This window comes from Bos mutus, chromosome 19 (assembly GCF_027580195.1).
Source record: "Bos mutus isolate GX-2022 chromosome 19, NWIPB_WYAK_1.1, whole genome shotgun sequence".
NCBI lineage: Eukaryota > Metazoa > Chordata > Mammalia > Artiodactyla > Bovidae > Bos > Bos mutus.
The window spans coordinates 27,139,598-27,164,015 of record NC_091635.1 but is presented as its reverse complement, the minus strand read 5'-3'; the positions used below and the strand labels follow the sequence as shown (position 1 = coordinate 27,164,015).

Below are 24,418 nucleotides of genomic sequence, written 5' to 3'. Positions count from 1 at the left end.
GGGAGGGGGAGGGGGTGGTGGAAATATGGCCAAGGCTGGGGGCACACCTCTCCATCTGGTCAGTTTGGGGGTGGGTACTCTGCCAGCAGATGGGAGGATACAGGGAAACAGCACGCAAGTCTAAGGGGGGGGGTGCCCAAGGGGGTTATTTTCATCATATATTTATTACATAAATATATAGTAAAATAGACGAGCAACAATTACCATAAAAATATCTTTCTTTAAAATCCTGACCCAAAACACAACGGGGTGAAAAATCGCACATAACAGACACACTGATTGTCAACGTGGGGCAGAAGTAGGAGCCCCCAGGTCACCCCTACTGGCCCCAACCCCTCCCTGGGGAAGGGACCTACCGCCTTCCCTGTTTCTGGCCACAGCCCCCCTCCCCCCACCCCAGCACCAGCTTCTCATACATTCAGTAGCGCCTGCAGGGAAGTGTCCCCCTCCTCCCACCCAGGAGCTCCCAGGGCAGGAGTTGCTGTCCCCCTTCTGGACGGTGTCTGTGTCACACGCCCCGCCCTCTCCCAGCCCTGTAGACCCGCCGCCAGGGGAAGGGGTAGGGGCTCCTCCACCCCCACCCTCCCCAGGTCTGAGCAGGGAGGAGGCTGGATGAGGTATGTGTGTTATGAGTGATGGGAGGGGGAATACTGAGATGGAGAGGCGGGTGGTGGGGGCGGGGTAGTGGTCATGGCTCTGGCACCCCCTTGTCCTGGCCTGGCCCCCTCCTCCTCGTCCCAGCAGCCCCTCCTCCCACCAATACTGCACCTGCTGCCCCCACTCTGCCTGCCCTAGCGCCCCGGGCCAATACTGGGGAAGGCAGGCTGAGCACCCACATCAAGGCCATCCCCCTCATTAGCACCAATGGCCCCCAGAAGAGGGCCCTGTCCCCCACTTCCAAAGCAGGGACTGGGACGGCTGGCTGCCCGTCTAGAGCAGGTGCGTGGCACTCCTGAGTCCCCCAGCTCCTCCCCCACCACGTGTACTTGCTCACACATTCACACAGAGAAAAACACACACACACACACCCCCCACCTCACTGAGAGTGGGGGGAGGGGTCAGGGGTTACGGGGAGGAGTGGGGGATCACAGCTCATATGACTGGGCAGGGGTGGGTGGGTAGGGAGGGTTTCCCAAGTGCCTGCAAGAGGCCAAGCCTCTTGGAGGCCTTTTCTCCACCATGTGCATGGCTGAGAATGGGAATGGAGACGTGGCGGTGGGGATGCAGGGACGGGGAGACAGCAGACAGGTCAGGAATTCCACTGGGCCCCCAGGGGTGGGGGGAGGGTATGAGAGGGCTTATCCATGGGACTGGAATAATACAGGAATCAGGACCCCAGAAGAGAGATGGGGATTGAGACAGACAAAGGCGGCACGGGCAGCCCAGGAGCCCGAGGGGGCGGGGCAGGCGCACGCACAGGTGACAGCACTGCTCTTCCAGGCCTCCACCCCCAGCGGAACACCTGAACGGGGAAAGGACATGGCCCGATGGGCAGCGTAGCATTGCCTTCCCGTGGGTGTGGGGGTGTGTGTGCGTGTGTGTGTCCACGCATGTGTGTGCATGTGTATAGGGGGCTGTGGCAGGCTGAGGGTCAGGGTGGGGTGGCAGGTTCCCCACTGCTTAAGACATTTTGCCCCAATAGTGCAAAGCGCAGGAAGCCCTGGCACCCCTCCCCCCGCCCCCTGCCCCATTCCCCATGGCTTCCGGGGGCATCTATGTCCACCCATCCATCCCTGCCGACATGCAGCCCTGAGCCCAGGGCCCTCCGGTCTGCTCTGTCCCTCCCCGCCCTCCCCTCCCCCACCCTCAGAGGGCTACCTCCTCCCTCCCTCTCTTCCCTGCGGAGTGGGCACTGGCAAAGAAGGGAGGAGGAGGGCAGCTCACCCAAGTGCAGACCAACAGAGCACTCCTCACCAGGAGGGTGGGAGGTGGCTCAAGCCAAAGTCCCTGAATTAGAGAAAAGAAGAGGGGGAAGGGGTCCCAGGGGCACAGGGGCGGCTGGCCTGAAGAGCTTCAAAGGAAAAAGGCGGAGCACCAACCGCCCTCTCCCCCAGGGCCTTGACTAAGTGCCACTGATCTAAGCACCCCATTCCGGGGCCCGCCCGCCTGGAGTCTGGGGTAGTGCTAGTGGGAGCAGGAAAGGAGGAGGGCAGGGGTTAGAGAGAACCCAGCAGACGGATGGGAACAGGGGCCCGCGGGTGTGCAGGTTCTGGGAGAAGCTCACACACACCCCTTTCGCCTCCCTTATGCTGCCCCCCCACCCCCGTCCCAGGGCAGCAGCATCTGGATCGTAGCTAATACTGCAGGATGTGAGGAGGGCGGGAGCTTGAGCCACAGTTTTTCCTGTGTGGGTGCCAAGGTGCAGAAGAGGAGGGGGGTGACAGGGAGAGGCCCCCGGGGCTGGGCACTTGAAAGGGGAGCTGTGCGGGCAGCAGGGCAGGCTGGTGAGGGGCCAGCTGGCATCCAGAGTGAGAGGTAGATGGAACTCAGCGGGCACGAGTGGCAGAGAGCAGAGGGAGTACTGGGGCGGGGGTGCCAAAGGGCACAGAGGGAGGGGCAAGGCAAGGGGGCGTGGCCAGGACCCTGCTGCACTAACTCACAGCTCTGACGGCAGCCCTACCCTTGGGGACCTGACGGTGGATGGGGGCAGTTCTCTCTGATTTGGGGGGAGGAGGGGCAGCTCTCAAAGTGCTCGGGGGTGGGAGGGGGGGTCCTCCCCTCTGGCCAGCCTCAGTTAATAACTTAATATCATCTCTCTATCAGTCGCTCGCTCTTTTTTCCTCTGTCTAGTATTTCTTCATTTATCTTCTCCCCTTGCCTGGTTTCCAAAGTGCAGTTAGAATGACTAATTTTTAACCTCCAGGGGAGGAGCCAAGCCAAGCCTTTCTTTGCACCAGGCATCTGGGGAAGTAGAGAGGCCCTCAGCCTGGAGGGGGGACCTAGGCCAAGAGACTGGGCGAGGGGGCTCTCTCTTGTGTGTGTGTAGGGGGTGAGTGAGGGCCTTTGCCCCCACCCCACATTCCTCTATCCCCTACGGTCAAGATGGCTTGTCCGCACTTAGTTCTCCCTCCCTTCTCCTACCTTCTCCGAGGACAGGGTCCTGGGAACTGCAGGACACGGTCCCCCCGCCCCCCTCCCACACTGTCCTTTTCATGGCAAGTTCATTTGTTTGCCCTGTCCCAGGGCTGGAGGTTCTGAGGAGGGACAGGGCAGTGTGGGGGTGTGTGTGGGGAGCTGAATCTATCCAAGGATGAGACGGAGGAGAGAAGAGGTGTGGGGGTCTCCCTCAGCCCCCAGCTCTGCCCCTTCTCTCCAGGCTCCTCCCCACCAGCTCCGCACACCCTCTGGCCGCCTGAGGCTTTAGACTTCCTGATCCTCAAAGACCTCGAGGAAGAGTGGGGGGAAGAGTTCGGTGGGGCACTCGACTTTCATGTGGAGGAAGCGGCTGGCGTGGCAGGCCCCGATCATGCGGAGGTCAGTCACCTTCATCAGCAGCTTGGGCCAGAAGTGCGGAATGTTGTGTTTGCGGTGGTTGACGTAGTGCTCGAACGCCAGCAGGTACGCCTCCTGACTCTTCTCAATCTTGTCCACACACAGCAGGCCCGAGCGGTCTGCAGGGAAGGAGGGGCAGGAGGCTGAGAGGGTGGAGGGCGGGCAGAGGCCCAGAGGCTGGGGGAGAATGGAGAAAAACATGCATTCTGCGGGGGCGGGGGACAAGTGGGGGGCAACCGCAGGGCAAAGCCGGTGGAGGGGCAGGTAAAGCAGACAGAGGAGTCAGAGGTGGGCCTGGGAAGAGAGGAGACTAGGAGACGAGGCAGGCCTAGGGGGTGGAGAGGTGGGTTGGGTGGAGGAGTAGGAGGAGGTTGGGGGCAGGGACGGGGGGTTCTGAGAACAGAGGAGGGAGGGGAAAAGAAGGTGGATGGGAACAGAGTCAGAAGTGGGGAACAAAGGAGACTATGAGAGACAGAGAGCAGATGTGGGGCAGAGGTGAAAAATGAAGCCAGGATAGGAGAAGAGGGCATGGGAAGCTAGAGATGGGCCTGGAGAGAAGAACAGAGGGGTATGGGTGACAGAGCAGGGGACAGTGGACAGAGGATGGGCCTGGGGACAGGGATAAGCTTGGGGGACAGAGAGGTGGGCTTGGGGAACAGAGAGACTGAGAGGTTAAAGAAGGACAAGCCTAGGGCCCAGTCAAGCTCTCAGTCCCTGGAAGCTCCAGAGCCCACCCAGCCAGGCTAGGTACCTGTTGACATTAGCAGCACAGCCTGCAGCAGAGCCACTTCCGTGTCATCCAGGTTAAAGGCAGAGAGTGACTTGCCCAGTTCAAAGATGGCGTCAGAGACGACACCCAGGCCGCCATTCTTGAGCTGCTCCCGCTTGACGGCCATCTCCCCGCTCAACGTCAGGGTGTCACTCTCGGGGTCATAGCGGACAGCCGCCCGCAGGGACATGATCTCCATGCAGCACCCCTTCAGGAGGATGATCTGGTCTTCGCAAGGCAGCTGCAGAGTCACAGGAACGCTCAGCATGACCCTCCCCATAAGTGTCCCCTGAAGGTGCCCCTGGGAACTTCGAGGCCACCACCAACCGGGAAGGCGTGCTCTGGACAGCTACCCTTGCACTGGGTGGCAGACCTACCTTGCCTCACTAAGCCTCACAACTAGGTCTCTGAGTTAGGTCCTGTCATTACCTCCATGCCCACTGCAGATGAGCAAAGGGAGGTTTAGGGAGTTAGGCCACGTGGCCAAGGTCTCAAGCCAGTAGGGCAGCTGGTCCACAGAGTTAGTGCTCTTTAAAATAAGAATCTCCAGAGTCAGGATGGTCACGTAGACTTGCGGGGAGTTGGGCAAGGAGAGGCTGGGGGTGCAGGGCCGGGCCCAGAGAGCCTGTTAGTTCTTTAGGAACCAGCTCGCCCTGTGCATGCGTGTGTGCATGCATGTGTGTGTGTGTTGGGTGTGTTGACCTATAGGAATTGCTCCCTGTCCAGAGAGCTTCAGATAAGGATGAGCTGGGACTGGGTGACCTGGGGAGCAGCCCAAGGCTTCCCTCCAGTGTGACACCAGGTCTCTCCTCCCATTCATCACTCACCTCGGAGAACATGGGCAGTTTTTTGGCAAAGTCCACCACGCGGGTGATGGCCGGGGTGATGATCTTGGTAAACTCGCTGAAGGCCTCAAGGTCCACCTTGTCTCCGTCTGGCATGGAGACGATGGGTGACTGGCCGATGTCATCCGGCTAGAGGGAGAGATGGGGGTCAGTTGGGGCTGCAGACCCCTTTCAACTACTCACTGAGGCTCCCTGCCCACCAGGGGGAGCTCCAAGGCAGCTTGGGGAAGTGGGGCCACCGCACCTAGGGACTCTGTGTCCCAGGCCTAGGGCTTCTCCCACCTCGCGGCAGAGAACAGACTAGCACCAGAGCTTCGAGACGGCTAAGAAGAACAAGGATCGTAGCACCAGTAGCCGTAATGTCATGACAACAGAAGCTACATTTGACTAACACGTAGCTAGGAATTAGGCCGTGTGTTTTACACATATTATCTCATTTAATCCTCACCATGACTTATCACCATTAGTTGATGTTATATTTATCACCATTTCACAGGTGAGGAAACTGAGACAGAGTGAAGCTAAGTAATAAGCCCAAGGTCGAGGGACTAGTAAGCGGTGGAAACAGGATTTGAACCCAGGCAGTTTGATCCCTGTTACACACACACACACACACACACACACGCACGTGCTTGGTTTCAGAGCTGGTGCTCCTTACAGAGTACTGTTTCACCCACTGATGCACTCCATCCGTCAGGAGTTCTCTGCCTTCCCCCACCATACACAACCAACTGTCCATCTCCTCCCACGCTGACTATTTCCAAGACAACACGTGGCCCCCAGGAGGCTCCCCAAAATACTGTTCCATGACTGTGTCCGTGTCCCTGCCTCCCAGTCACTGTGGACAAGAAAAAGAGGAGAGATCCTCCCCCCTTCACTGGAAATCTGATGAGGCAAGGCCCTGCCCTCATGGAACTCCCAATCAGATGGAAAAGGCAGTGACACATACACGGGTGTACAAATCAGAATGCCAAGTTGTGCAGACTAGCAGCTTTGGGGTGGACTAGTCCAAGAAGGCTTCCTGGAGGAGGCGAGACTCTGAATTCGCTCTCCTCTCCTGGCCACCAGGCTGCCACTCTCACTCATGCCCCTTCTCTCCTTACCAGGAATTTCCGCCTCTGCTTCCAATGGCTGCCCTGGGCATTCGTGCTGCGATGGGCCTCTGTGGCAACATGGATCAGGTCCCACTCTTCAGGAGTGGGCTCTGGTCGCTGCTGCAGTGATCGGATCATCTCCTCCTTCCGTCGCCGCTCTCGGTTCTGCTCAATCAGCTTGCGCTTGGCCACCCGCTTCGAATCATCTAGAACCACTGTCAACAACAGACACGATGCCCTTTGCATGGCACACTCTGTCACCTGCTCAGAAACTACTCTTCCCGGTGTTTAGGTTGGAGAAACTCAGGGGAAGGGCCAAGAGAGGCTAAAGGACTTCCCTAGCAGTCGGGTGGCACAACCTGGATCATGATAATCACTGGGACCACATCAACTCCGATTTCGGCTGACCCAGAGGATACAATGTTCTGGTCTAAGGGAGACAGTGGTTACTGGAAGACTGAGCCATCCAGTCCCTAGCTAACAAGATGCCCTGTCTCACCCCACAGAGAAGTGGAGTGCCTTCCTTGGTAGTCAGAGATACTGTGTAATGGTGGGGTACTCAGGACTTATTTCTACCCAACAACTCTCTGAAGACCCTTGACTGGTGAAAGGCAGGTAGGCACCAGGGCCCGTGCTCAGGGCCAATAGAGGAATCCTCTGTTTCCTTTTCTTCTGAGATGAGGGCAGCAGGGACTGCCGAATTCCCTGAAGATTCTGAATACTCATTCCATCACCAGCCTGACCCAGATGGTCACTCTGCCCTGTGGGTACCCTGGAAGGGAGCTGCCACATCTGAACACACCCCCACCTACAGCTGCCTGGCCCGGTTTCCCCCACCCATCCCCTTACAGTCCATGGCCATGCCCACAGCGATGCACTTCTTGAAACGGCACAGCTGGCACTGATTGCGGGTGATCTTGTCAATGACACAGCAGCTGTCATATTTGCACGAGTAGGTGGGATGCAGGTTCTTCTGGATTGTGCGGCGAAAGAAGCCCTGGGGTGGGGGCGTGGAGGGGAGAGACAGAGCATGGTGTGATCACGATCTTCTCTTCCTGAACCAACCATGCAGCTCTCTGGCAGGGGGTGGGGGGCTAGGGGAATTAGTGAGGGGACCTGGCATCTTCTGGACAGAGCAAGCCCAGCATCACCTGGGCTCTGCCAGGACTTAGAAACACACATCTTCAGCCCCAACTGCCTACGGGGTACCTGGGGAGTGGTGGTGGTGGCAGAGGTAAGGATGGTGACCATGGAGAGGAGATTTGAGCCTGGGAGGGTGTGAAATATGACGAGGCCTGAAGGAACAGCCACTTGGGACATCCAATTAATACCTGATTCTCCATCTTGCTAAACAACTCTAAAAACAACAGTGGCCCCAAACCATTCTCATACACGCTGCCTGTTACCTATGCAGGTGGAATTCATGAAATGGTGGAGGGCGGGGAGAATGTCAAAAAAATCAAGAAAAGGCATTGGGTATGGACTTGTATTAGCTTGCAAATAAAATTTTCAATTTTATATACAGGGTTTAATCTTTGCTTTAAAGGAAAAAAACCTCAAGACTCAAGATGGCAGTAGTAATAAGAAGGGCTAATGTATGCTGCATACTTACTCTGAGCCAGGAGCTTCTAAACCTTTTCTTTCATGTATCATCACCTTTAATGCTGGTGTCAACCCCATGAGGTAGGAACTGTTACTATCTCCATGTTGCCGACTACGAAACTGAAGCTTGGAGAGATTAAGCCATTTGCCCAAAGTTATATGGCTAAACGGTCAGAACTGGACCTGAGGTATGAGACGCAAGGTCTGAGCTCTCAGATTCTGGGGTGCGATTAAAATCCACCTAGAGTACCAATCAAAAATACGGATTCCTGGGCCTCACTCTAAACCTCTCCCATCGGACTCTCTAGGAGTGGGAAGACATCTCTGTCCTCTTGGGATGACCCACTGGGACTCAGAGGGCCTTGAGGGTGAGACCCCCTGTTCTGTGCTACACTGCTGGTGATGCTTCCAGGAACGCTGCCAGGGGACTCTCCATTCCTGGTGGTCTTGGCTTGACTGGCACCAAGAAAAGAGGATCTTGAAGCCTTGATGTATTCTTCATCTTTCTGTTTCTTGAAAGGTCTTATATTTTCAGGAGGTGATGACTTTAGACAAACCACGTAGGTTGAAATGCCCAAAGTGAGATCTAATTAAGTCTCCCCAAGTCTACGACCTTGTCCCCTCTGCCCAGGGAGACTCTGCCATCCTCTCCTCTGGGCTCCACCGTGCCCCTCCCAAGCAATGGTTCTCAACCTTTCGGGGCAGCGGAAGCAACTGGGGAGCCTGTTGCAAGGCAGATGCCTGGCAGCCACCACAAAATGTTCTGGTAGAGTAGGGCTGGGATGAGGCCTGGGGACCTGCACTTAACAAGTACTATAGGCGGTCCAGGAACCAGATTTCAAAAACACTGATATTGCTTTCAGCTAACACCAGTCTTTCCCTGGTAGGCTGTGAGCAGCTTGAGGTCAAGGCAGATACTACACATCTGACACTTAATACACTGAGTGGATGGATGGAAGCAGACATTTGTTGAGTGCTTCTTTTCTGTTTGGCACTGTTTTAAATACTCGATGTGCATTATCTCATTTAATTCTCCCAACAATGCTATGTGGTAGGTATTATCATTATCCTAACCCATTTTACAGATGAAGAAACTGAGGCTCAGAGAGACGAGGCCTCTTGCCTAGGAGTGGGAGAGCAGGGATTATGAATGAACAAATGAATGAATGAATGAATACGGGAAATGACGATGAAACAGGTGGGCTTTAGGTTACACGTTTATAGAGCTGTCTGTCGGGCCAAGTGCTGAGGGGCTTACAGGGAATGAGACGGTGGGGGGCCTCAGGTGGTGGGGGAGGGGCAGGAGCTGGCTGGTCCATACCTTGCAGCCCTCGCAAGTGATGCAGCGGTAGTGATAACCGGTTGCCTTGTCCCCACATACGACACACTGCTCGTCTTTGTCCAGGTAACTAGGGATATACCCTGGGAGGGAGGAAGGGAGGCAGGCAGGCAGGCATGGCTTGGGGCCCCAGCAGAGAGGCTTCGAGACTCTCTCCATCCCCCCACTTTTCCTTCCTTGCCCAGCCTCCCTGAAGGGTTCTCTGTCTCCAGACAGAGTCCTGGAGACATATCAGAGGTCATCTTGCTCATCCCCTTCCCTAAGAATATGGAGAATCCAGTTCTTCTGACTGACCCTTTAGGGCTTTTCTCTCTTGCTGCATCCCAGGGGCAGGGGGACACAGGAGAAGGAGAAGCAAATCTCGGCAGCAGCTCATCTCGGGGACCTCAGGTAAGGGCGTGATGGGAGAAGGGAGGGAAGAGGCCCTTTCTGACCTACTCCATCCTCAGTGGCTGGGGCATGCTCCACATCACACCTCTCACCCAGACAAGTCCATCCCAAGCTCTCCAGGAGGCTCTTCCCACAGGACACAGGAACTGCCGGTACAAGCCCAGGCCCCGGAAGAGCCCTTTGCTGGTTCGGTGGGGTTGAGGGTGGGGAGGAAGGGCACACGCAGCCAGGCTCACCTGACATGCTGGTTTTCAGGGAACATTGGCCGTTCTTTCTTTTTCGCTTTCCATCTGGTGACCTGGTACTGGACAGGGGCAAAGTGGGCAGAATCAGAGAGCAGACCTTGGGCAGCCCCTCTTTGCATCCAATAGGCTGAGGTCATGCCTCAGGCCTGACTCCCTCCATCTACCTCCCACCTTCAGGTCAGCTGACAAAACTGAGAAGGGTCCAGCTATCTGAGCAAGAGATAAGGGGCTTGGCTGGGGCACAAGCATGTTCAAGGGTCCCAACACACACTGACACACACATTAGAGAACCATAAACATCCATTGTCTATAAAACATCCACATATTTAAGCCTTCAGTACTTGACACATATGCAGAAGAATCTCAGGACATGAATCTTTAGGACATGCTTAAAACTATATAAGCTTTAGAATACACACAAATATATGCAGCATAAAACCAGCACATATGAACATATGAACAACTATGCTGCCTTCAGTATAAACCCAAGCATGGTATGTAAGCAGCAGTCTCTATTATCTATGTGGACATGACTTTCAGGGCTTTCTCAAATGTTATACGACCTCAAGGATATGCCCACGTGTTTCACAACCCTCTAGACAAGCACCTAATAATACCATGCCCCTCCCTGCAGCGAGCATGTCACTTGATTTTCAGCTCATGCACACACGCTAGATAACCACAGCGGACCACCAGAACCTAGACTCAAGGACGTGAGAAAAGGATGGGACTCCCAAAGCCACCCTGTCCACGGCCCCCATTTAACAGAACAGCAAACTGAGGCCCCACCTGTGCCAGCCGACACAGTGGACCGGGGTCAGAGCCAGAACAAAGACCCAGGGCCCCTCCACGTAAGGTATTATAGCAGCCCTCAGCCACTGCACACGCATGTGGCCAGCCTCTCCACATACGTGTTACATAACCTCGGCACACACAGGTTACATAAGCCTTCTACATGCATGCACGGATTGTATAACCTCTCACACACACCCCGTGTGTGGCATGTTGCAGAGCCTCCCTCCAGAGCCCGATGTAACTACCAACACACTGACACAGTGACCTTGGCCAGGGTCACAGTCACAGATAGCCGTGTCCCACACACCCTGGGGATTACCCCTGTCTAATTTCTAGAACGGTTCGAGGGTCAGATCTGCTTCCTGTCTCCGGAGGGGTGGGTATGGGGGAACGCCTAGCTACCGAGGCCCCAGCTGAGCTGGCGGTCTTCTGCAATTAATCAGACTTACAGACTCTGGGTGCAGTACCAGGGCTAGCCACAAGGTGGCGCAAGGACATGGGGGAGGGGAGGCTACGGGGAGGGGCTGCAGTCCTGGGGGGACCAGGAACTGGCATTCCCGCCTTTCTCTGCGTTAGGAGCAGACTCTCCCAGACCCACAGAAGAAGTCTGGGCAGCGAGGTACAGAGGCTGTAAGTGAAAGCTATGCAATGATAGGCTAAACCTTTTTCAGAGTTCCCGGGGGTGGGGACTGGGTAGGGGGATACCCCACTGCCCTTACCCAACCACCAGCCCCATCCACTTCCTCCACCCTTCCAGGGACCCAGTCTTGGGCCCCAGGGCTTTGCTGGGCCAGGACTCCAGCCTCCTGGCTCGGGATCTGGTCTCCTAGGCAACGGCCACACTGCTCCCCAGAGCACCCATCCCCCACCCTCTCCCTGGCCATAGGCACAGGCTGTACCCAGCTCCCAGGGCACCATGCCAACAGAGACGGAGCTCTGTGCTACTTGGAGCTGATGGGAGAGGCAGAGACCCTCTGGGCTCCTGAAAGGCACTGCAGATGGCAGGTAAGCCATCCCTAGCTGTGTGTGCAAGGCTGATGTCTGTTCCACGTGGGAGCAAAATCTTCATAGCTGGTATTCACTTCCACTTCCTGGGAGGAGCCCCATGGCAGTGCCCGCCCTTGCCCATGAACAAGGAAGAACTTGTGAGGCTCCCAATAGGTTCCAAATATAAGCGTGAGCTGTGACCAACAGCTACTGGACCATGTGCCCTGAAATGTCATGTAACAGGCACCATGGCTTCTGGACCGCACACTGGCAGTCAGAAGTGAATGAGCTGGTAGGGAGAGGAGGAAAGGAGGCAAATGGCAAGGCTGTTTGGATTCCACAGATGCAGGTAAGGGTGGCCCAGGGGACCAGGGAGGGGGCAGGATTTGAGATGCCCAGCACCATCCAGGGAGGGGCCATGTGCCTGCCGCCTGTAATTACTCTACATCACCTCCCCCTTTTAGAATGGGCATCTCTCCATCCAGGTGCCTAATTCCCTGCCACATGGGAACATGACCTCATCTCCTGGGCAAAGGTAGGCAGCAGGCTGGCTGGCCTCATGCCCCGACCCTGGCCCCCGCCACAGAGGTACTTAAAAGGCCCAAGCTCAGCTCTCTTGGGCCCAGCCAGGTGACCCTGCTTGCTGCCTAGGAGTTGGCATGACGTAGCTGCCGAACGCATTACCTGCTCTCCTCTGGGTCTGACCCACACTCCACCTTGCTTGGCTTCTGTTCCATTCACTTCAATTCCATCCAGGATGCCCTCCAGCACGCCGAGAGACTGGGGTGGGCACACTGGCCCCCCCGGCACACCCACAGGCCACCCACCCCCTGCCACCCAGGCCCTAGGGCACAGCACCCATGGTGCCCGCCTCAGCACTTGGCCTTTCACACCATGCCCTGAGCCCCAAGGGGGGCGGGCGGTGAAAGGGGCCAGGGAATGGCAGGTGGTAGGGCTGGGTGGGGGAGCAAGCCGGGTCTGTAAAGGGGTCCTGGGTGGGAAGAGTAACTTCTGAATCTTGTCCTGTCCAGAGGTCCCTGCAGAGAGAGGAGAGAGGCAGGGATAAGGCGGTGCCATGGTGGAGCTAGGCGAATAGGATTCCTTTGGTACCAACATTTTGGGGCTCATACTGAGACGATGGGGGGACTTCCCTGGTGCTCCAGTGGCTAAGACTCCACGCCCCCAATTCAGGGGGCCCAGGTTCAATACCTGGTCAGGGAGCTGGACCCCACAGACTGCAATTAAGAGTTCACAAGCCACAACTGAAGTTCCTGCATACCGCAAGGAAGACCTGAGACCCAGTGTGCCACCACTAAGAGCTGGAGCACGCCAAATAAATAAATACTGTGAAAAAGAAAATAATGAGATAGTGGTAGTCATAGAGGGCAGGCACAGGAAGAGGACCAGGATAACCATTCAAATCAACAGAGAGCAGGCAAAAAAATAAATAACCACCACACAGCAGGCAAGACTGGAGATCCATAGACATGGAGATCATGCCTGATCTCCAGACATGAACAAGGATGGAGGGAAAGAATGAGGTCATCCATGTACCTTGTCTCAATCCTCACAATCAAGTGAGGCCCTTGTGTGTGTGTTAAGTCCTTGCAGTTGTGTCTGACCCTTTGCGACCCCATGGACTGTAGCCCGCCAGGCTCCTCTGTCCATGGGATTCTCCAGGCAAGAATCCCAGAGTGGGTTGCCATTTCCCTCTCCAGGGGAATCTTCCTGATCCAGAGATTGAACTCGCCTCTCTTGTGTCTCCTGCATTGGCGAGTTCTTTACCACTAGCACCACCTGGGAAGTGGTGCCCTTAATATGCATCTATTAAACATCAGCTGCTATTACCAACCCCCTCACCAAGTTTTCCTAAAACTCATCAGTACTGTAGGGCAAGACGCCACCAGAGACGGGCAGCTTTGAGCCCAGGCACAGGGCAGCAGGGGGCGGGGTGTACTGGGGAAGGAAGTGTGGTTTGTAGAGGTGGCATGCAGGAATCCTGAACACCCACCTGAGTGCCTCAATAAAGAAGGACGCTGAAAACAGTAGGGAGCTGCCCCCTCCCCCAGCTGCTGGCCCAGTTATGACTCCCCAACCCTGGCCCCACAAGGAGATTCCCATACAAGGTCCCACATCACACTTCCCAGTCTGAGGACCAGGCTTCCCCTTCCCCATTGGTTTAGCTGAGCTGCCACCCACCAGGAAGGCAAGGGAACAGGGAATGGAAAATAACCCCTGTTAATGGCACAGAGAGTATGTGCCCTCTGGTATCAGAACTTCGCAGGTGAGTAAACGAAGCCTCAGAAAGCTTGAACATTCACTCAAGTGGGCGCAGCTAGTCAGCAGCCTGCCTCCAACGCTGGCCTTGTTCTGCTACCAGGGGTCTAGGGCAGTGCCGACCTGGGCCAACCATTCCCTCCACGCCACATTGCTGACCCCAGGCTGCAGACCTGACGTTCCGTGTCTGCCCAGACAGGCAGGTGTGGGCACGTGAAAGGGGACAAAAGGTGCAGCTCCCCGCACACACCCCTTCATCCCTCCACAGTACGACTGTTGCACCAGAGGCTTTGCCCCTCGGCCCCACCTCCAAGAACTGATAAGGAGTCAGGGTGGGAGGGGAAGGGAGAGATAAGTCAGGCCATTGGGCAGGGCAGGGCCGGCCATGGGACAGGGCACTGGGGTGAGTCCCCATCCTGGGGAGCAGGGCAGGAGGACAGAAGGGTGGCCCATTCTGTCTTTGATACCCCCACAGACCAGAACTGGGCACTGGGGGCTGGACAGGAGACACTGGGGAGGGGGGGACGGGTGAGAGCGGGGAGCCTTAGCCCAGGGAGCCATCAAGAAAGTAGGTCAAGTTTTTCTTGGCTTGCGGAGAAATTCCTGTTATAAATTTATAATGGCGTAGCCAGCCCTAAGGGGTGGAGGTGGGGGAGAAAAGGAGTGGGTGGGGTTGCCCAGAGCCTGGGCACAGGGGCCTGCCGCTCCAGCCAGAGCGCTGAGGGGTAGGGGGGCCAGGGTAGCCGTGGGGGTGGGGCTGACAATAGCGGGCTATTTTCTGTCGCCTCTGTTTCCACCTCTCTCTGCCCAGTGTAGCTTCCTCTGGTCTGTCTGTCTGTCTGCATCAGAATGTCTCTCTCTCTCTCTCCCCCCCGGGGGCGGGGTGTCTCCCTGTCTCCCCCTCCCCCCAAGTCTGTGCCTCGGTGCTTGGCACACCCTGGCTGCGGTGCTGCCCCCGCCTGTCTCCTGCCCACCTGGCATGCTGCCACCACTTGTTTACAGAAGCTGGAAAAATCCACTCGCCAGCCTGAGGCCTGGGCGCCCCCGGGGAGGGGAGGAGGCAGGCACAGGAGTGGGCACAGGGAGAGAGGGGCAGCCCCGGGGAGCAGGCCCTGGGGGCAGGTGAAGGCAGCCAGGGTGTGCAGGAATGGGTACCGACAGCTGTGGGCCAGGCAAGATGGGGAATCCTGGTGGCAGCGCGTGGCGTGGGCAGCTCCCTCCCAGGCCATAGAGCTGGAGGAACCCCCTCCCCGCTCACTCCTGCCCCAGCCCCTACAGGGCACACCTGGGGCAGCGCCAACCTAAGCCACCATGTTTATCTTCCCTTCCCCCTCCCAGGCCCAGTCTTAACTCCAAATGTGTCTGGGCACTGCCAAGGGCTTGCACGTGCCTGCTGGGAGGGGCGTTGAGCAGACCAGTGCCTGCTGCCTGTCGGTACCACCCAGGCTCCCCGGAGCCCCTGGCAGCGAGCAGCGGAGCAAGGTCCTGCCCTTGCCGCTCAGGGCACCCTCGCCTGGCACTTAGCTAGAGGCTGGAGCCCCTGAGGGCTCCTTGTCGTCTCTCTGGGGACATACCTGGGCCTCTGAGGCGACAGAGTGGGCAGAGAGCCCAGCATGCAGGGAGGCACACGGCACGTGGGCCAGGCCTGCGTTGGCCGTGGGTAGATGAAAGTCCAGGGAAGTGGGGCGGGGACACCCACCCTGAAGGGCAGCCTCTCGCCCCTCCTCCTGGAATCCTGTCAGTTCCCCAAGTGCCTGACGGGCACAGACCTGCAGAGGAAGAGGCTCAGGCCCCCAGAGGTGGAGGGGCTGGAGCCATGCTGCAGAGGAGGCTGGACAGCTGGGAGGCAAGGCCCACCTGTCGGAGGGCCTGGCCACCCTCTTCCTCTTTGTCAGATAAGAGCTGCCTGGTGGCAGTGTGGGCAAGGCGCCCGTGGAGGGGGAAACATTTCATTAAGCTTAAGTGCTTCTGGGATGGGGGGACAGAGACAAGAGGCCAATGCAGCATCCACAGGCACCATGCCAGGTCCCCGCTGCAGGGACTGTCCCACTCTGCAGTCCTGTGGACCCAAGGGACTCCCTGGAAGGATGCCTAGGGCTGCCAGAGGGGGTCTCTCTGCCCCCAGATCCAGCCCCCAGGTCTCCACATCAGTCTCCTCTGGGTCTACTCTTGGCTTTGGCCCCACCTGTCAGGGCCCCTGAACTTTGTCCTTAATGCACTAAGGGAAGCCCAGCCCTCCTCCTTGCCAAGCAGAGGGAAGGACATAGAGAGAGGGGGGCTGAGAAAAGGGGAGAAAGAGGAGGAGGAGAAGGGTGAAAGGGATGAAGGGGGAGAGGAGAGGGAAGATGAGGAGGGGCAAGGACAAAGAGATGGGCCGAGACTGGGGTAGAGGCAGGGTTGACAATGAAGTAGATGGAGAAGAAGAAAGGCGGCAGGGAGGTGGGGGTGGGGAGAGAAGGGTGGGAGAGACAGAAGGACAGAGGAGGGGAGGAGACACAGAGAGAAAGGTAACAAAGGAAGATGGGTGGGGGGTGCTCGGTGCCCCGCCCGAGTTCCACCTCACGAAGGCTGGGGGGAGGGCAGAGCAGAAATGGTTTCCACGGTGACAGCTGGTTCTTGGTGGCCTGGCATGTGGGCTATTAATAGTGCTGTGGGGAGGTTCGCACCTCCCTCTCCCCTTCCCCTTTGCCTGCCGCTAGGGTGGGGGGTAGATTCTTCACCCCCACTCCCAATTATCTGGCACTGATGCCCTGACTGCACACCATGGGGGCTAACAAGGGCGATGCTAAGAGGCCCAGCTGGCCACTGCAGCCCACACACACACACACACACACCAGACACACGCGCGGGCATGCACAGGCAAACACAGGCATCTGTGTGCAGACATGACCGCCTGTGCCAACGTGGGCTCCCATGGGCAGCCACAGACACCAACAGCCCCCGGGGGTTCTGGCGACGGCAGAGGTTGCAGCAGCAACACCAGCCCCCAGGTTGAGGGCTGGGTGCCTCTCAGGGCTGGGATCTTTATCTCCTTTCCCAGATCCCCCTCTCTGCTACTCTCAGGTATGGACTTGGGGGGGGGCGGGGCTGCCCCACCCAACTCCCAGTTATCCCAGTGCTGGGAGGGAGAGGAGGGGTGAAGGCGGGAAGGGAGGTGCTATTTGGCAGGTGTGTGATGGCAGAGGAGTACACAGATGAAGGCAGCAGCTTGGCAAGCAGGGGGGGCCAGGGGAAGGCAGCAGCCTTCGGTGGGCTCTCACAGGGCCCCCATGAGAAGGGATTCTGGAGCTCAAGGGCAGTGACCCCTGACGTCTGATCTCCTGAGCCACTCTAGGGCCTTGGAGGCTTAATGGGAGATGGGGGTGGGGGATATAAGGGGGAGATTGGTTAAACAAAAGGATCCTCTCCCCCAAAAGAATATAACAGGAAATTCCCCCCTGCAGGTCAGAGACAGAAAGACATAAACAGTAGCCTTGACTTGGGCCAGATGCCCAGTAGGAACATCAAAGACTGTTGGGCTTCCGCCCACCCCCACCATAACCTCACCCACCTGCTGCTCTCCTGCCCCTCCTCCCACCCCCAGGCCAGCTCCCATCAGGCAGCAAGGTGGGCACCCAGGTGTGGGGCTCATCTCCACACCCCCCGCCACGCCTACTGACGATGGTGGGGCCCACAGCTCCTGCTCAAGAGCTCAGCCCCTTCCCTGCCAACCCACAGATCTCCATACCACCCCCACTCCCCACAAGGAATGGAGAGGGAGATCCAAATAGCCAAGAAGGCAGAGTTAGGAGCACCCCCAGGCTGAGCACACTCTCCCTGCCCCCACCCCCCCAGCAGCCAGTGGGTAATTGGAGCTGGGAGCTGGGGCAGCTGAAGGCTGGAGGCATGAATGTCACGGGGCCAAGGCGCTCACTGCAGATGGCATCATGGGCACAGGGCTGGGGTCCTCCTTTCCCCACTCCCCTCTTCCAGGGAGGAGGTGGCACAGAGGAGCCTGCGAGCCCTGGAGAGCTCTACCCAGGAGGGAAGGGAATGATCAAGGGGAAACGCAAAGCGGGGATGTTCTCCCAGGCACCCCCAGAGAGGCAGAGATAGCCCCCAGCCAAGCCGAACAGGCACAGGCAGGGTTGGTGGGGGAGGGACTGAGAGGGAAGCGGGGAGAGAGGAGCTGGGAGACGAGGGAGGGAATGAGGAAAGGGAGGAGAGATTGAAAATTGTGTGTGTGTGAGAGCGGGAGAGAGGGAAAGGGAGAGAGGGGGAGAGGGAGAGGGGAGGGAGAGAGAGAGAGCAGGAGAGAGCGAGCAAGTAAATGCAGCCGAGTCTGCCCGCACACACACGGACACGTGCAGACACACACACTCACCCCGCATGCGCAGAGCCGCGGGCTCCGGTACCCCATTCCAGCGGATAGTCAGAGCCCTCCCCGGCCCACACATGCACAAAATGCGCGCACATGGATGCGCGCACAACACACCCACTCACTGATGTGTACCAAGACGCCTGATAGCCACCAAAGCCTGGGTCCGCGCACTCCCCTTCCCTCGCCCACGCCCCTCGCGCCTGGGTAAAAGAGAAAATGAAACAGGCGGCTCTGGGAGCCAAGAGCTCATCTCCTCCTTACAAGAGGAAGCCAGGAGGAAGAAGAGGCTTGGGGGCTGGGTCCAGTCCCGCTGCTCTGTGCCAGTGCTAGAGGCGTGCTCTTGGCCCTAACCTTTAACCCCAGTCCCCGTGCCCAGACTGGGTGCCCGCCTCCAAAGCAGGGGAGCAAAGATAGCATTTTCTGGGCACCGGTGAGTTCCATCTTGCTCCCCTTGTCTGCCCAGAGAACTCCTGATACCTCCCTGTGGACCACCTCACAGCCTGGCATGCTACAGGGTGGCCCCCCTTTGGTGCCCCAGCCATGGCCTGCCAGAGAGGAGGGCAAGCAACACCACATGCCTGAGAACCACGCAGTCCTCTCTCCACCAGCCCCAGCCGTCTCTGTGAGAGCCTGAGAACGGTCTCTGGTTCCAAGCGGCCTCTGTGTCCCCACCCACCCTGCAGCGTCCCGGACCCTGGGAAGAGACGAGAATCCACAGGCCTTGTTGGCCGTGACAGCTCGCAACAGGGGCTGACTACAGGTGTCATCTCACGTTATGTTATTTGCCCTCACTCCGCACAAGGTGGGCATCCCTGTCTCCAGATTACGAAAACCTAAACCCAAAGTCAGCAACTGGCAAGTGGTGAAAACCCAGCCTCCAACTCCCAGGCAGTGGTCTTCCCACCACAGTCATGCGTGCCTCCCTTCCCCATGAAGCAAAAAGTCCCCCAAGCACCTTTGCAGCCATGAGAACTAGGGTTGAGATTGGTGCCCCCACTCCAGAGGCTCTCCAGTGGCCCACCACAGGACATATCACTCCCATTGTCCTGGGGGAGCTGCATAAAAGGGATGGAGGGCGGAGAGAAGAGTTTTATCACCAGATTCACAGAGGATTAGAGGCAACCCAGGATACACCCTGGACCCCCAGGTGCTGCCCCCACCCCCCACACTAATGTCCCCTCTGTGCAGGGGCAGGGAATCTGTCAGCCAAGGGTGGGTCCTGAATGATAGATCAACGGTAGGTATCTACCGACCCAAAAGCTGAGATTTTGGGTCCCCAGGAGAGAGGAAGGGTGACTTACTCCACACATAAGAAGTGAGAGGGGTTGTGGAGAGGAGCCTGCTTTCCTTGTTTTTCCTCTCCCACACTCCCAGTGCTCAGACTTGTCCCAACAGAGATGCAGTGATGCCCAAACATTCGTGCATTTGTCCCTAACCGGGGAGGTGTGTCCCAGGCTGTGATACCAAGGGCTCCTTTAAGAAGCAGCTAAATAAGGTGAGGATCAGAGGAAAGCACAGTGGTGGCAGAGGGGCTCCAGGCTGCCCAAACTCCAGGCGGGAGAGAGAGAAGTGTCATGGAGAGGTGACAAGGAGGCTGGAGATTGGGGACCCACTATCCCTACCAACCCCACCTCATGCCTGTAATGTCCAGGAGATCCAAGTCTCCACCAAGCTTTTCCAAGAAATCCAGGGGCCCCAGACCCACAGATTTCCTTGCTGTAACAGCTAACACATACAGTGCTTGTGCACCAGGCAGTTTTTAAAAGCATTTTATATATTCTGACGGCTGTAATCCTCAAAAAACCAAATGAGGTCGGTATTACCATCCTCAATTTACAGATAAGGCAAGGGAGAGGTTAAATTGCTTGCCCAGGATTACACAACTGCCAGGGACAGAGCTGGGATTCAAACCCAGGCACTCTAGCTCCTACATATATATACACGTGTGTGTGTCTATGTATACCTATATATATGCACGTGTATATCCCTGTTTTTAACCATTACAGCATGCCACCTTGTTCTTTCATCCAGCTATGTGTTCCCTGTGACCCAGCCTCAGTTTCCCTTTTTGTAGCAGCCATGGACTCTCCAGGGTGGAATCCGTGCCAGTACCTCCTCATCCATTGTCCAGACCACAGTTAGAGGGGAGCATGGCCAGAAATGGTAAGTGCCCCCTGCTCAGATTTCCTCTCTGGAAGAACTACCCGCCCTGCCAGCCCAAAGTGAAGGGCCAGCCCATGGGAGAGGGCCTCACACAGCCCCACACAAAGTCTGGGCAGCTGTACCCTCAAAACCAGGCTCAGAGGCTGGGCAAAGCAGACACAGCTGTTGGGCATCTCTGAGGTGGGTCTCAGCTGCCAGGGATGTGGAGAAAGGCCATTGTGAGTCCCGCTCAGCTGGGTCCTGCCAACTCCCGCCACGGCCCCTGGGCGGGGAGGGGGGGCGGCGATTATTTTCCAGTGGGTCAGTGTGGAAGGAGCTTCCGATAACCATCCATGGCTTGCCCACCCAGACCTTCCACCCAGGCTGAACCCACCAGCCTGAGAAGTCAGCGTGGGCAGTGGTTGACCCCTTCCCTTCTCCCCCTATGCTCAGCCCCCCAAACTTGCTGGCCGCAGCTGCAGGGCTGAGGAAGTGCAGGATGTCCTGAGCAGCCAGCTGAGCCCCCCGCCCCCCACCCCAACCTCTCGCTGACCCCAGAGGCAGGGCAGGCAGGCCGAGGGGCGGGGTCTGAGTACTAGCAACTGGAGAAGAATGGAGAACATCACCGCCGGTTCCCAGCTCCAAGCACGGAGGCTGAGGCAGAAACGGACACCAGAACAGGGGTCAACGAGGGGGGTGGATAGGGACAGGGTGAGAGGGAGTTACAGACTGGTGGAGAAACAGGGGGAGAGAGAAGAGACACAAGCGAGACAGAGCACTGGAGACCGTGGTGGAGCAAAATTCCAAGTCAAAAATACACAGCACTCACCCAGACACTCACCAGCTTACGGCCTCCTAAGGGAGGCTTCCAAGTTTAGACAGGAGGGCAGAGCTGAGAAAAGGGGCCAGACTCCCGGTGGGAGGCAGGAACTCGGCGGGAGTTAGTGGGGGGAAGGCCGGTGAGCATCCCCAGTAATGGCCCAGACCAACGAGCCCAGCAGGGGCACTGAGGTTATCTGCTTTTGGGGTGGGGATGGGGGCTGCTCCCTAGGAGGCAGGTCTCCCCAAGACTCCCTCCCCCCCAGCAGCCAGGGTCATCCCAGCTCCTGAAGTCACCTAACATTGCTTCACGTGCATGACTCGGGCCTCTAGAACCCCCTCCCCCTTACCCTTTGCTCTGATTTTCCTGTCCCTCAAAAAAAAAAAAAAAGAGCCTGGAAAAAGAAGGCAGGAGGAAGCTTGAGGGGAAAAGTCTACGACTGCGTGTACATCTAGGGGAGTGCCTGGCCGCACAGCTACAGTGCGTGCATCCGGGGGTGTAGACCTGTGACTGTGTGGTCCTGAACCTTCTGAGTGCCTCCTGCACCTGAGCCCCTGGGACTGTGTGCAGATGCCTGCACCTGTGTGCAGGGTTCCCACAGTCAATCAATTACAAAGGATTACGGAGCACTTCCTATGCTCGGCTCTGGGTGGGATCCAGAGCAATTCCAGTGATTCTCCTGGGTCTCAAGGAGCTCACCATCTAGGGGGTGGGATGACAAGGGAAAGAGACAGAGAATGTTATCTATAGTGACTGCGTGCCTTCCACCATTATGGGAGCAGGGTCTTTTTTGTGTGGTACACAGCACCTCAGAAAGCCACAGGAAGAGTCCAGGAAAATACTTGTTGCTGAGTTGTGTATATGTGTGTTGATGTGCAACTGCATTTGCGTTTGACCGAGTGACAGCGACTGTCACGGCAAGGCGATGATGCCTGTGTGACTGGGCTCATGCGAGCACGTGTGTGCCTGTGAGTGACAGGGTCTTTTGTAATGTGTGGCTGTGTGCAATTGCTCTGCATTCATGCATGCAGGCGATAGTGACTTTTTCTGTGTGGGTGACAGCGACTCCTCCTTGTTGTGTATGAGAGCATCTCCCCGTGACCCTATGCCTGTGCAAGGGTTGGTCTCCCATGGGTGTGTCCCACCCTTCTGAGCTCCCCTGTGCAGTGGCAGCGTGCCTCTTCCCTTGTCCCCATGTGGGTGTGTCCAGCAGTTCCTGTCCTTGAGTCCGCCTGGGTGTCCCTGGGTGTGCATGTGGCCGTGTGTGTGGGCATATCTCTGTGTCTGCATGGCACATTTGCTTCCCCCTCATCTTGGACCACAGCCCCCTATATCCCTCCCCTTCCTGGGGCCTGAGCCAGCATTGAGGGGTGGGCTCCCATCCCACTGGTTTTCCTTCTGCGACCTCCAGACCTCCACCCCCGCCAAGCCCCCCTCCCCCGGAAAACGGGAGGCTCTCTCCATTGCCTCTATAACCCCCACCCGGCAGGCTTTACCTGCACACTGGACAAGGGAGGGCCCCAGGCAGAGAAGGGGCACCAGAGACACGTTGCAAGGGGAGGGAAGCGGGTGGCACACAACACGGGCCCATTCCTCCCTCTCTTCCCCAACCACCCTAGCTTGCAACTCCCCTAATTATCCAGGGACCCTCAGATACACCCCCCAACACACACACATACACACACACACCCCCAGCCGCGTTTTTGCAATTAGTTGTGTTGCAACCAGAGAGCCATGTTCAATTGGGGAGGCGAGTGAAGTGCGGGGGGGGAGACTTTCTTCTCCTGGGGCCCGGGCAAGCCCACCTCCCACCCGACTCCTACCGCCCTCCGCTGCTGGAGGTAGCCTTGCAAACGCCACTCGGCCTCGGCCTGGGAGGCTGGGGGTGGGAGCTGGGGGGGCAGGCCTCCGGCGCACCGTAAACAAACCGCGGCGCGGCGGGCGGGGGAGCTCCGGCGGCCGGCAGCGGGGCCGGGCCCGGGAATGCGCAGCGGACGGGCCGGACAGAGGCCGGGCGGGTCCTCGAGGGGGAGGCCCGGACGCCATCTCCGCCGGCGAACCCCGGGGCCCACCGACCTCCCAGCAACGCCTCCCTTCCCCAGGGCGTTGAAGCTGCAAGCTCCCGGCCAGTGACAGGGTCACTGGGGCGCCCGGGAAGGCTGAGGCTGGCCGCGGGTACCCCCCGGACGCCCCCAGCCCGCCTGGGAGCCGGCCAGAGAGCCCCGCGGCTTTGCATAATCAATCGCGAGGCATTTGCATATTAATGCCCCCTCGCTCCCTCCCCCTTACCTCGGCGTGGCGCGCTGGACCGGGCTGGGCAGCGACGCGGGGGTCTCAGCGCCCCGTGCCGGGGGCGTCCATGGGGGGCCGGTGGGGCCCGGGCCGCCCGCCTCCTGCGCCCGGGTGTGAGTGCGAGTGAGCGCGGGGGGGCGGGGGGCGAGTGTGGCGGCCCCGCGGCTCCTCCGGCAGAGGCGGCGGCCGCTCTTGGCTCCTCCCTCCCCCGCCCCGCTCTGGCAGGGGCTCGGGCTCGGCGCGCCCAGCCGGCTCGCGGCTGCTCCCTGCAGGCCGCCTCGCCGCCGCCGGCCCCCGCCCCCCGCCCCCCGCCGCGCCCCGGGACCCCTGCCAGCCGCCCGGCCGCCCCTCGGCCGCCTCTGCCCCTTCCCGACCCGCATTCGCCCGCCCCACTCCAGGCGGCTCCGGCAGGAGTGGTGCTTGGTGACATATTTTGGAAGAGATGTCATTTAAAACATAGCCTTCGCTTGCTGCAAGAATTGGGGGGTTGGGGGGTGGCACCACGAGGATGGAGAAGGGCACATCGGCGAACCGAGCCGCCTGCACTTTAGAAGTCCGGGAGAAAGTCTAAACACCAAACCGCAGACGGTTTAGAGTTTGTTTTGAGTTCGGGTCCCTTTTCTGCCAGTAACTCACTGCATGACCTTGAGCAAATCACCACCTCTCTAGGTAACAAGCTTCCTCAACCTTACAATTCGAGGGTTGAGCACGTGACCCCTAGGGTCCTCTTAAATTAAACCATCCTGTGTTTTTAATCCTTTTGGGGGTATGCTTCCCCATTATCTCCCTTGCAGGCTCATTTTTAACATCATTACCTGCCTGATCCACTGCCTCCCCTTTCAAATGTCACCCTCCTCCAATGTAGGCTTTTTCTATTCACTGCCACCAGTCATTTCCTCGACAATCTGGTGCTCTTTCTGAGCTGGGGAGGGGGCCAGGCTTGCCCTACCCCCCTTAACTCTCAGCTTC

The 24,418-nt window shown here is 58.0% G+C and overlaps 2 protein-coding genes across 2 annotated transcripts in view; one reads left to right on the top strand and one right to left on the bottom strand.

Annotated features, from left to right (window-relative positions):
- Positions 1 to 135: 135 nt before the first annotated feature.
- On the bottom strand, positions 136 to 23,655 carry THRA (thyroid hormone receptor alpha). Its single transcript, XM_005898026.2, has 9 exons — positions 23,447 to 23,655; positions 12,243 to 12,595; positions 9,768 to 9,835; positions 9,124 to 9,224; positions 7,050 to 7,197; positions 6,210 to 6,415; positions 5,089 to 5,235; positions 4,244 to 4,502; positions 136 to 3,611 (listed from the first exon to the last, which is right to left on the bottom strand). Exons 2-9 carry the CDS (start codon positions 12,293 to 12,295, stop codon positions 3,361 to 3,363), a joined length of 1,233 nt encoding a protein of 410 aa, XP_005898088.2. The 5' UTR covers positions 12,296 to 12,595; positions 23,447 to 23,655; the 3' UTR covers positions 136 to 3,360.
- The window catches only part of MED24 (mediator complex subunit 24), a 35,272-nt gene continuing 31,146 nt past the window's right edge, over positions 20,293 to 24,418 (top strand). Inside the window, exon 1 of the mRNA XM_070389799.1 lies at positions 20,293 to 20,358. The gene's annotated coding sequence lies outside the window, so the exon portion shown is untranslated. The remainder of the gene's footprint in view (positions 20,359 to 24,418) is intronic.